Below are 12,943 nucleotides of genomic sequence, written 5' to 3'. Positions count from 1 at the left end.
TTATTAGTATATTTAGTCGTTTATTCAGAGGAAGATTACGTAATGTTCAAAGAAATTTACCTAATCGATACGAGAAATCACAATACGGCGCCCCCAAACAGTCCAACCGGACTCCGGCGATTTGCCGAGTTTTTGGCCATTCCAGCAGATGCAGCAACACTCCGCAGAGACTTTCCGCTATCCGCGGGCTGTGACACTCCAGCACATTTCGGGTGATCACACTGACCCCACCGCACACTATCAGAAGCCTCGGATTCAACACCCCAAACTCGCACAACGTCGCCAGGCAGGCCCTCAGCATGCGATCTTCCCTATCGACCCGAACCGAGCGATCCTCGGCTCCACTTTCTCCCAGCGATACCAAACACCTCACCACGGCAGGGCACACCAGTTCCGGAGCAACCATCAGCTGCTTCCGGACCAGCTTCAGCGCCTGCACCCGTTCCTCTTCGTTCTTCAACAGCACGTCCAAACTGCGGCAGATCAGGTGACCCAACTGAAGTTCGTTCAGCACCCGGACGTCACTCGCGGCCATCAACAGGTGCCGCGTGGCCCGTAGCGCCCCCGCGCGGATCTGCGTAAAGTGGTGCACCAGCGATGCACTGATACAGTACAGCCACTCGGCCATGACAAACCCAAGGGCTTCGTCCCGTGACTGCAGGATGCGCCGCTGGGGACTTCCGACGAGCAGCACCGGACAGCTGCCGAGGGCATTTTCCTTCTTCCATCGTTCGATCAGTTTGACCAGCCCGTTCAACAGGCTGAGCCGTTTGTTTTCATTTGTGGCGCGAGCGCTGAGGCCCACGTAAATGTCCTGGGCGTTCTCGCGAACCGATTTGCCCAGATCCAGCCGGTAGCAATCCTCCGGAGCCGGGCGACCTAGAAAGAGAAGAGGATGGGAAAGTGTGGATTAGTGGGGTTTGATGGGGTCTGGTACGTTTGGCATAAGGCCGTTTGGTATAAGGACATTTGGCATAAAGGACATTTGCAATAAAGGACGTTTGGCATAAATGACATTTGGCAAAAGGGACGTTTGGCATAAAGGATGATTGGCATAAAGGATGATTGGCACAAAGAATATGTGACATATATTTTCCCTTTGGAGAAAAATTAAAGAACAGCTTTCAATGTAAACAAGGCAAACTTGTTAGTGGTGCATTACCTATATTGGATTTCCAATTTCAAAATTACCTTTTGCTTCCATGAATTTGATTTTTTCCGGAAGGGGAATGTTCCTTGTTTTGTATATAGACTGTTCTTTATCGATACAATCAATTTAGATTCCGGTAATAATTCTTTCCAGCAAATCATCCTTGTCTGCATATTATACCCAGAAAATATAATGCATTATAAGGCTGACACAAATTTCGATTTTCTCTAATGTCACCCCCCCCCTCGGAAAATTTTGGTCGGAATTCGACATTTTGAGGGGGGACACAAATAAATTATTCATAAATTTAAAAATTTCGAACTGAAATTAGAGTTGTCGAGAAAATTTCTTAACAAATCCGAAGAGTTTTACGATTTTGCCTAATTGTTTGGGTAATTTTTCATCAAATACATTTATTTTTTATTATCCCCCCCCCTTGACGAGTCAACGAGCAAAGTGACAAAAGAAGAAAATGAGATTTGTTCCGGCCTAATGTATTATCCTTTTTTAGAATATTTTTCTCTTTTTTGACGTTAAGTATGTAGTTCATTTTTCATTGAAATCATGTTATGCCAAACGTCCTTTACGTCAAATGCCCATTATGCCAAACGTCTTTTATGCCAAATGTCCTTCATGGCAAGTGTCATTTATGCCAAACATCCTTATGCCAGATGGCTTTATGCAAAACGGCCTTATGCCAAACGTACCAGACCCATTTGATGATTGGATGTAAAAGGTTTTCCCAGATGTCTTATTTGTAACATTTAAAGCTAAATTTGGGTGTTGTTTCAATGGGAATTTTCAGTGCTTATCAGTAAGTATTTCTTCAGAGATTTTTTCAAGATTGTTCCAATAACTACATCTGGAATTAGTCGAAATAATGTTTGAATAATTGCTTCCAGGAATACTTTTAGAAAATTTACCAGAGATTATTCAAAAGTATATTCAGGAATTCCTTCAAAATGCTGTACAAAAAATTCTTTAGGAGCCAATCCAACAATCACTTCAATAACTCGTCCAGAAATTATTGCTGATATGGATTCATTCAGATTGTTTTTAAAGGGTTTTCTCTTGGTACTTCTTCCTAGGATTTTTTCAGAAAATCCTGAGATTCCTTCAAGAACTCCTAATAAGATTCCTTCAGGGATTGCTCTAAGGATTACTTCAGGGATTTCTCCTGATATTCCTGCAGGGATTCCTCCAGAAATTTTCCAAGAACTAGAAATTCCTCCAGGAATGCCTCTAAAGATTCCCCAGGAATTCTTACAGGCATGGCTCCCTAAATTTCTTCATGGATTCCTTCAAGAATTGCTTCAGGGCTTCCTCCAGGTATTTCCCCTGAGATTCCTCCAGGCATTTCTCCAGAGGTTCCTACAGATATTTATCTATGGATTCCTCTAGAAATTTTCCCAGGAATTCTCACAGAAATTTCCCCAATAATTTTCCTAGGGATTTTTCCAGAGATTTCTACTAAGATTCCTCCAGGGATTCCGCTAGGAATTTGTCCAGAAATTTATCCAGGGATTCTGTCAGGCATTCCTCCGGGGATTCCTTCGGGGCTTCCTTCAGCGATTCTTACAGGAATTTCCCTAAGAATTCCTCCCTGAATTCATTTAAGCATTTCTCCAGAAGTTTCTCCATAGATTCCTCCAAAAATTGCTTCAGATATTCCTCCAGCAATTCCAACTAGAATACCTCCAGGCATTCGTTCAGAAATTCATCCAGGCATTCTCGCAAGATTTCATCCAGGAATACTCTCAGGGACTCCTCCTGGTATTCCTCCACTAATTTCTTCAAAATTTTTTCATCATTTTTTCCAGGATTTCATCCAGGAATGCTTACAGGAACTCCTCCAAGAGTTCCTCATGGAATTCCTTCAGAAATTTCTATAGCAATTTCTCCAGGAGTTTGCCCAAGAAATCCTCCAGGGATGTCTTCAGGAATTCTTGCAGGATTTTTTCCAGGGATTACTCCACAAATTCATCCAAGAATTTCTCCTTCAGGAATGCTTCAAACATTCATCCAGTAATTTCTTCAGACATTCCTCCACGAATCTCTTCAGGAATTCATCCAGAGATTCCTCTAGAAATTGCTTCAGGGAATCCGCCAGGAATTCCTACAGTAATTTATCCAGGAATTCCTCAAGGATATTCTCCAAAAAGTCCTTCAGGAATTGCTTCCGGGTTTCCTCCAGGAATTCTTTCAAAAATTACTCCAGAAATTGCGTTGTGCGTCATTAGGGAATTCGTTAGCGGTGATACTGTGAATGTTTTGTTAGCGTTTTTTCCTTTTTTAATCATAAGCTGTTCTTACGAGTTATACTGATATAGGAAATAGTGATGTGATCATTCAAGTTCACCATTTACTTTTCGGCCAAACGGCGTCGGCCAAATGACCGTAACTAGTTTTGGCACTTCTCAGCAAACGTTGCTGGAAACTTCCACCTACCCCGGGCAATCGGAATGCTAAAGAGGATTAGGCACTATGGATCTCATTAGCCAGTTTTGCTTATATCCTAATAAGTCTGCTTCGGATGTACTGTCAGTTGTGATGATTCAGAAATCGCCTAACTATAATGCTGTTCAGGTCCTTCTTCAATTCCAGCGCGTCTAGGGATCTTAGGAGAGATTTAGGAACAACTCCGCTTGCCGAGAGGACAACCAGAGCTTAACGGACGTCCTCCAAGGGCCACATATGCTTCAACTCCTCCGCTAGGTCGTGGTACTTGGTTATCTTACCGGAGAACGTTGATTGGACATTATGGTCTAACGGTACAGCGATGTCGACGAGAGTTACACGCTTCATCCTTTTGTCTTAAACCTCAATGTCGGGCCTGTTGGCACAAATGAGGACGTCCGTAATGATCTCGCGATCCCAGTACAGATTTTTGCAACTATTTTCCAGAACCAGGTCCGGCTGGTACTTGTAGTAGGGTACAATTCTGTCAGCCAAGCTGTGCTTTAAAGCAAACTGTTCGTGAACAATCTTGACTACTTCGTTGTGACGATCGAGCTAGGCTGATCCAGCTAACACTGAACAACCTGCAACATAGCATTTTCTACAGCGATTCTCTACGTCTTCAAAATGTGCACAGACACGTCGTGGAATATGTACCGCCGATAGTTCTTCGTCGCAATTACGCGGTCCTGAATGGCTACCATGAAACCTTCTGTTTCCGAGAAGAGGTCACCCCGCTCCAGCTACGCGTTCGACGTCGCCTTATCGATTAGCTCGGGCTCCAGATTATGGGGATACGTCCCATACAACTCCTTCTGCTACCACGTTACGATCATCTCGTCAACGGTCTTGATGTCGCAGTTCAGCTGGTAATCCTGCTGCGCCAGATGCAGGGCGCTGTAATTATGATCAGCTTCACATACAGTGTGGTACATTTCATGACGGTTCTAGCTTTCTACGAAATATGAAACTGCGGGATCTGGGAGACACAGTGCCTGGATATTAGTCTCGCCTCTTCCGCCTACTGCGCGTGGTAGGGTGACTCTCTCGATGGACGACTTTGGATGGCGCATGCGGTGCTTGGTGAACGCTACTGCTCGTTCTAACGCCTCGAGGTCAGTCTTGGTCCACTTCACCACCCCGAAGCTGTAGGTTAACAGGGGCGCAGCAAACGTGTTGATCTCCTTCAGCTTGTTGCCAGCTGACAGAACGCTTCTCAGAACGCAGTTGACACGATGCAAGAACTTGCATCCTGCAGTTTCTTCTTGATCACTGTGTGGCGAATACCTCTAAGTTTCAGGAAACCGAAGTACGCTTCGCCTTCAACTATATTCCGAATCTCCTGCCTCCTCTATTCGAAACGTAAAGCAAACCGACCAACTAGACTGGCATACTGCGTGTTGTTTGGTAGCATCTCACTCGTCTCCTTGGTTTGCAAATATCCGGGATACAACGGAAGCTTGGGTGGCTTCGCTTGCTCCATTCCGAAACGACACAGCAGCTTCTTGATGTATCCGGATTGATTCAACGAAATACGGTCATCCATCGGTTCGTTTCACTTCAACTCCAAGGAAATGGGGAAGGTTGGCCAGTGACGTTACAGCGAAATGTTGCTACAAACCATGGCAAACTGCGTTCTTGTCGGTTGATGAGGCTATTTCTGCAGGTTGTTTCATGTAGTAGACAGTTTCTTGAAGTTCTCCGTTTAAGAAGGCTGTCTTTACATCAGCGTATTCCAATAACAGCTTCCTTTGGGCAGCAACTGTAGCAAGTATCTTGAAGGAAACAGGTTTGATAACCGGTGCAAAAACTTCATCGTAGTCAATTATATTTTTTGTGTGAATCCTTGAACTACAAGTCTTGCTTTATACCACACCACGTTGCCTTATTCGTCCAGCAGTTTCCTTTTAAATATCCACTTACATCCTATTGCTTTTCTTCCGACATACTAAATCCCAAGTGTGGTTCTCCTTTTGAGATTTGAGCTCGTCTTCGATTGATGCTGTCCACAGCTCGCTCTCAGGACCAGTTACAGCCTCTTGATATGTTCCCGGCTCGCATTGCTGATTTTGAACGATGTTCAGCGACTCATGAGTATCGTGCGAGTGTTTTACCCTTGGTACTTCTTTCCGATCGACGGGGTACTGGTGAATCAAGAATTTCTTCGGTGCTGCTGAGAAACTCGATGCTGCTATCGCCTGACTAGGACTGCTCCTCCTCCTAAACAAGTCTTCTGACAAATCTTCCTTAATTTCGTCTTGGGTTGGTATTTCATCTGGAGTTTCATCCGGTGATTTAAGGTTGCATTCAAACTCGACAACTTCAGGATTGGTTGCCTCTTTTGAGCGTCTTTGCTGATCGCAGCTTTGTCGGTATCAAGTTGAATGAACTTTTACGCCTTGTGATCGTCCGAGTATCCAATGAATACCATCTTGAAAGCTATCGGCACAGACAAACAGACGTCTCACTCTAACCACTTCCATCGTTTCCCTTTTTAACAGACTATTCAAATATTCTGTAGTTCGCAAACCGTCACTACCGCCATCTACAGTGGGTTTGCGAAACGCAGCATAATTATCATTGGGCGATTATGCTTTTGTGACGATGATTTTGATCGCACTTTCTTCCAAGTGATACGTCTGTTTGTCTGTGCTATCGGCTCCAACCTGGTTCGTTTTTGGTCCGGAACGTGAACATATGCAGAACTTAGAAATATCTGCAAGTGCTTCAAATCAGGAACCTTTCCGTACCAGTGGCGTTTTCTGAACGGACCTTGACAGAAGAACGTTCTGCAAATGAGCTGCTGTGTTAACTGCTTCCGCCGGGGGTTCTTCTGGTCCTCGTGGAAATCCTTCAGAAGACGCTTCAGTCAGATCAGCTCCTGTGTTGTGTGGCTTCCGAAAGGGCAATGAACTCCGCCCCAGCAGTTGAAAGAGAAACACAGGTCTGCATCCTGCATGCCCAGCTGATGGTTCCACCATTGAACTTCATAACAAATCCAGTATTGGACATCCGATCTTTTCTGCTTTCGGCCCAGTCAGCGTCCGAGAATCCAACCTGAACTTCGCATTGTTGTTTACTCGCAGTCTGTAGTTTTTCGTACTCTTCAAGTATCGGGCCATCCGTTTCAGTCGTTTTTGGTAGGGCAGCTTGTTTTTCGGCTAAGGAATAAGACGGCCGGCGAAATATCCGGGCTAGAGAGCACCCCTCCAGGAGGTCCTTCTGGCATTCCACAGGAACTCAATCCGGAACTCGTCCAAGAAATCCCTCGCGCTTTCTCCTCCAATTTGTTGCAGGACTCCTCCAGGAGTATTATGTGGGACAGGGAGTTCTTGATGATTCTCTGGGGTTCTTCCAGAAGTTTCTTCTGAGATGAGAAGAGAGAATCTCTTTATTCCATCTGTGATTCATTCATGGACTCTTGTCAGGATTCCTCTGAGATTTGTCCAGAGATTTTTTCTGAGGATTCTTATGGAATAGCTTCTGAGATTACTTCAAGAATTCCTAGATTCCTCATCCTCCAGGAATTCCATCCTAGATTCTCCTAAAAGTTAATTTTGGAATGTCTTCAGAAGTTTTTTTTTACTTCCAGAAGGTATTACTGGAAATTCCTGCAATTTTACCCCGGATTTATTCAGGGATTTCTCCAGGAGCTCTCTCGGGGATTGTTTCGTTCCAAGATTCCTTCAGAAACTCCTTCCAAAATTCTATTAGGGACCTCTTCGAGGAGTTATATGCAAGATTCCTCCCGGAGTTCCTTTTCAGAATTCTTCAGAAACTGTTTATGTTTTTTTTATCTGTATTAACGAGATTTTTAGCCCTAGGCTAGTTCATCTCGGGACCCACGCTTTACTTCCCTTCCGAAGGAAGAACTCAATATGCCTCCAAAAATTTCTTCGGGTTCTCTTCCTGGAGCTCCTTCCTGGATTCCTACGGGAACTTCTTCCGGGACTCTTCCAAGAATCACTTGCGGGATTCTCCAGGAACTACTTTCAGGATTCTTTCGGGAACTCCTTCCGGGATTACTTCGGAAGCTCCAACAGGGATTTCTCCAGGATTTTTTTGCTGGTCTTCTGACAGGAATTGCTTCTGGAATTTCTCCAGGAACTCCTTCGTGGATATTTAAAAAAAAAACACGGACACGTTCACAAAGATGTCCATATCCGCAGTGTGGAAAAGAGAAATAGAAAATACACCACTCACGCTGTGCATCTCAACAGGAGCCCGTCTCTTATACAGTAGACGTTCGCTCGGTGCAAACGGTTTAACTGCAATGCTTTTTAACTGCAAGTCCGATAAGTGCAACAATTTTGCAGTTATCGCACCGCTATCCTTCAAAATAAAATGTCAACAGCGATGCGATGTTTTACGCATGCACTTTTGTTGCAATGCGATGTTTTTCGTATGCACATTGGTTGCATTCTGCAACAACTGACAGTTATGTGACGTCTGTCAGTTGTTGCAGTTATCGAATTTCATTCGGTAAGTAAAACGTAAACATGTTGCACTTATCGAACGTCTACTGTATGTGGATCCACCACTGCGATTCGGATGCGCGCAAGCTTGGTGGGTAGAAATAAATCTCTTTGCTCCCTGAGCACTAGGCCACACAACAGTGCGGTGAGAGCGCTTTGAAATTCTCTCCAGTGAAAGTGTACAAAATCGCCCGGGCGCGCGCTCCAGTGAGGTTTTTGCGCCAGAGTGCGCGCTGCGGTGAAACACCGGAGAGTTCTCGCCCCGGTGACACCATGGTGATGATTCGGTGACTGCTGGGTGAAAACACGGGAGAGCGCGTGAGAGCGATGCGCGCGAAAGAGTGAGCCACACTCGATCCGAGGCGAACGAGCAAGAGCACACACTAGCGCGTGATCTACCCACCACCCAAAACAAGAGAAACTGGCCTTTTGGTGTGGTGAAAAATGTTCCAATCCCCAGTGTGGTCGATAAACTGACGCCACAGTGAATCGCTACGGTGAAATACCATCTCTGCGACGTTTAGTACTTCCAGTGAGCTGTTCGCTCTTTGAAAGAAGCACGCACTAGACAACGGACTAGCAAGCAACTCCTAGTGGCACAGCCGAAAACTTTTCCTGACAGCTGCGGCGGGAACCGAACCCGCGCTTCTTAGCACGATGCGACTAAATGCTTGGTGACACTAGCCGCACGACCACGAAGCCACAACTTCTTCCAGAATTCCGTTATGAAAGCTTTCTGGAATTTTTCTTGGAACTTATTCCGGGGGGTTCTTCTGAAATTCTTTCAGCAACTGCTTCTCGGATTTCTTCGGAAACTCTTTCCAGGATTCAAATAGGAACTCTTTTCTGGTTTTCTCCATGAGTTTCGTTCGAAATTGTTGCAGATTCTTCTGGAATTCCTCTGGAAGTTCATCCTGGAATACTTTCAGATGTTTCTAATGGAAATCCTTCAGGAGTTTGAAATTCCTACAAGATTCCCTTGAGAGAATACTCCAGAAAGTTCCTTCTGGTTTCCTTCAGAAGCTATTAGGAGAAGCTCGGATGAAAATCCGGAAGGATTCCAGGAGCTTCATGAGAAAGTCTAAGAAGGAATCTCAGAAAGACACCTGAAAGGAGTCACTGAGATGGAAGTTGTTAGAAACGAGAAAGATGCAAATTGCGATGTTTCTGATATAAACTCCCATACAAACTTCAAACAAGTTTAGCACTGGCCAAATGTTAACGGATTTAGCAGAAAATTTGACCAGAGCATCGTGGCGTCATGTCGAATAAAATGAGAATGGGCTTCATCGAACTTCATCGAACAAGTTTAAGCCACCCTTAATTTGATATTCTACAAGAAAAATCAAACACAATTTAAATGAATCACAACAAAATCATATGGAATTCTAGTGAATTTCATGCAAAATGTCTTCTAGAATATTCGAAAACAATTACTCAGTACGTCCTTTCCAGGATATCTGAGTTTGAATTCAATTCCTGGTACGTTCCGTGATCTGTTCTTAACAGCCTCTCAATCAACGAATTTCAACTCTAAGCATCTTCAAATCGTATTATTATCTCCTTTTTCACCCACCAGACATACAGAGACATCCCGCAGATAATCGAGACAAACATTCAAAGAATTTCAACAAAGAAATTTTCCACATCTCATCTTCACTTCGCCTACTAATCGAAAACATGTTGCTTGAAAGAGCAACGCCGATGACCGGATCATATCATCATCCGACCAACAGCGGCAAACTTGACGGCGACGATGACGTTTATTTGAAGACGTGTGTCCAAACAAAACTGAAATAGAACTCGAGATTCAAGCAATCAAAGCTTTCGAATCAAAACATCAAACACACTAAAGCCTGAAGTACACAGTGTCAAATATTAAATTTTGCCAAGAAAAGAACTCAAGAAACAACAGCTGTTTGACACTAATGAAAATTCGATCGAGTCAAACAAGATGTTTGAGCATTGGTTTCTTTTTGGACAAGTATCTGACCCTGAGTACTTGGATCTTAAGTGAAGTCATGAAAATTGCACAAATACAACTTGAATTTAAAAACAATGGAATTTGTAGAGCATGGCTACAAAACAACGCTTTTAGTTTTTATTTGTCTTTTGTTTTCCACAAAAAAAAACTTCAGAACCAGTTTGTCGGTGCATGTTTAACCGGATGAAAACTGAACGAAAATAAACAGATTCTTACAGTACACACACGCGCGCTGCCCATGCCCAAGCCAAAACAAAAGCACATCGAGGTAATCGAGGTCGAAATTAGCAAAGATCATCTGTTTCTCGCTGTTTTGATGGCTTAATTTGACGATACAACGGCTTTCATAGATAAACAGACACAGTAAAGACAGATAATGCCAACAGGGACACAATAGATTACATATCATATCTTTGTTGGATGTAAAAGGTATATGTTACCTCCGTGTAGATTTCATGGTATAAACTCAATGGCAGTTTGGATGACCTAGCATATCCGACATCATTTTTGCTGTTTAATTTTTTTCTAGCGCCATGAATGTAACGTCCATTTGTCTATTCATCCATCGTTAATTCGGCTATCGTTTTCGCCGCCAACAACAATGCTGTTCGAGTGCCACCGCCGTCGATGTGACTATTTTCGGAAAATTGCTACAGCATTTTTCTTAACTTTGAGAATCCTCACACCATTCGTCTATACCTATTCCTACAGGCAGAGCTACACCGATTCGCGTTCGAAGCCATCAAAAGAACATCACTCGTTCGTACGTAGTAGTGTCGCCACAAAAAGGGTCATTGATACGGTTTTTACAACTTTTTGTTTACCTTTCGTCGTCGGTGGAAAACTACGAGCAAAGATGCTCTTCACATGCAAGCAAGAAAGCAAGCAAATCCATTGTGGCGGGCCTTAATGAGTGAAAGGCATGCATCTGCAGATGCGGATTTGTCGTGTCACGTGCGTTCGAATCAACAATGTGCAACGTATAGCTGCATCGCTCTGCCTGCCTGCATTATATCTATCAAGATGCATATGGTACATCCAAAGATTGTTGGACTGGTGGTGGTGGTTGATGCGCAACTGCCGCACAATGTGCATTTTTCACCATCAGCTCTCGGTGTCGGGATGCAGTCATGAAGTCCTTTACCCTACGTCTCCACTAGACAGAAATGTCTTGCCATTTTGCTGCCAGAAAGAGAAAACGTAACAGAAATGATCAACACCGCTGCTTTCCATGCAAACAGCGAGAGAACATTTCTGTCATGACACATCTGTCCAGCAAAATGGCAAGACATTTCTGTCTAGTGGAGACGTCGGGTTACGACGAGCGACGTACTATACGGGCTACTACCTACTCTGGAGCCTGGTGTAGTATACAATTCCGTATGTTGTAGTAAAAAAGCGGATGAGTGGAACAGAAGGAGTGAGAAAATTGGGTCTCGCCTCCGTTCGTCCGTTACCGGAATGTGAACATCCGTCATTCATCATCATCCTAGAGTGCAGCAGCTTTGCTGGATACATCTGCATACATAGACATAGCCAAAGTGCATATTTACGGTCTTCTGAGGCATTCGTTTTTGTTGAATGCAAACAGATGTGGGTATAGTGAGGAATAAGGGCAGGCTCGAGCCAGGTAGTAGCTCTTCGGTCCAATGGCTATGTGAAGAATTCACATTTAAATATAATTCGTCCTTAATGAGCCAATTTTTGAATAGGGTGAACTTATCTAAAAATGTTGCTCTCTATCCTCGGTCATGCCCAATGCTCGTTCGTCAGGTCACGCTCCACCTCAGGTGGAGCCGCCCATCGTGCTCTCTACGCTCCACGCCTTCTTGTGCCCACCGGACCAGTAGCGAACACCAACTTTACAGGGTTATTGTCCGGCATTCTTGCCACATACTCTGCCCACCGTATTCTTCCGGCTTTGGCCACCTTCTGGATGCCGGATTCTCCGTAAAGTGCAGCGAGCTCATGGTTTATCCTTCTTCGCCACACACCGTTCTCCTGCACACCGCCGAAAATCGTCCTTAGCACGCGTCGCTCGAAAACTCCGAGTGCTTGCAGATCTTCCTCGAGCATGATCCATGTCCAGTATGTACTTTGGTTTTTAGGCATTCATCACCAATCCGACCTTTACTGCTTCGCGTTTCAGGCGGGTGTACAGCTCTGTCACTGTTCCAAATGTTCTGGCGATAATGTCCATGTCGTCCGCAAAACACACAAATTGACCGGATTTTGTGAAAATCGTTCCCCGGCTGTTGAGCCAGGCTTGTTGCATAACACCTTCCACAGCGATGATAAAGAGTAGACATAAGAGTCCATCACCTTATCGCAGTCCCCGGCGAGATTCGAATGAACTGGATAGTTCACCCGAAACCCTTACGCAGTTTTGCACACCATCCATTGTTGCTTTAATCAGTCTAGTCAGCTTCTCAGGAAAGCCGTTTTCGTCCATGATTTTCCATAGCTCTGTGTGGTCGATACTGTCGTATGCCACCTTGAAGTCAATGAAGAACAGGTGATGCATTGGGACCTGGTATTCACGGTATTTTTGGAGGATTTGCCGTACGGTGAAGATCTGATCCGTTGCCGACCGGTCGTCGATGAAACCGGCTTGATAACTTCCCACGAACTTATTCGTTTTAGACGACGGAAGATGATTTGGGATAGCACTTTTTAGGCAACATTCAAAATGGTGATCGCTCTGAAGTTTCAAATGGTTCGCCTTTCTTGTGAATGGAGCAGATTATCCCTTCCTTCCAGTCATCCGGTATTGGCACAAATTTCCAAAATGGAAGAGAACGAGCCTCTGGAGCCGACCTACGTGGTCTCCCGTGCCTACGTTCTCCACGCCATTCAGTTGCTAGTCGAAGTGCTGTT

General features: G+C 44.4%; 1 protein-coding gene across 1 annotated transcript in view; it reads right to left on the bottom strand.

The window, feature by feature from the left end:
• Positions 1–12,943, bottom strand: part of LOC109422082 (rapamycin-insensitive companion of mTOR) — a 71,199-nt gene that overhangs the window by 34,122 nt on the left and 24,134 nt on the right. The window contains exon 2 of the mRNA XM_019696717.3: positions 61–879. Within this exon, the coding sequence (XP_019552262.3) occupies positions 61–879 (819 nt within the window). The remainder of the gene's footprint in view (positions 1–60; positions 880–12,943) is intronic.

The sequence above is a fragment of the Aedes albopictus genome, chromosome 1, assembly GCF_035046485.1.
Source record: "Aedes albopictus strain Foshan chromosome 1, AalbF5, whole genome shotgun sequence".
Taxonomy (NCBI): domain Eukaryota; kingdom Metazoa; phylum Arthropoda; class Insecta; order Diptera; family Culicidae; genus Aedes; species Aedes albopictus.
This window is presented reverse-complemented; position numbering and strand designations above follow the sequence as displayed.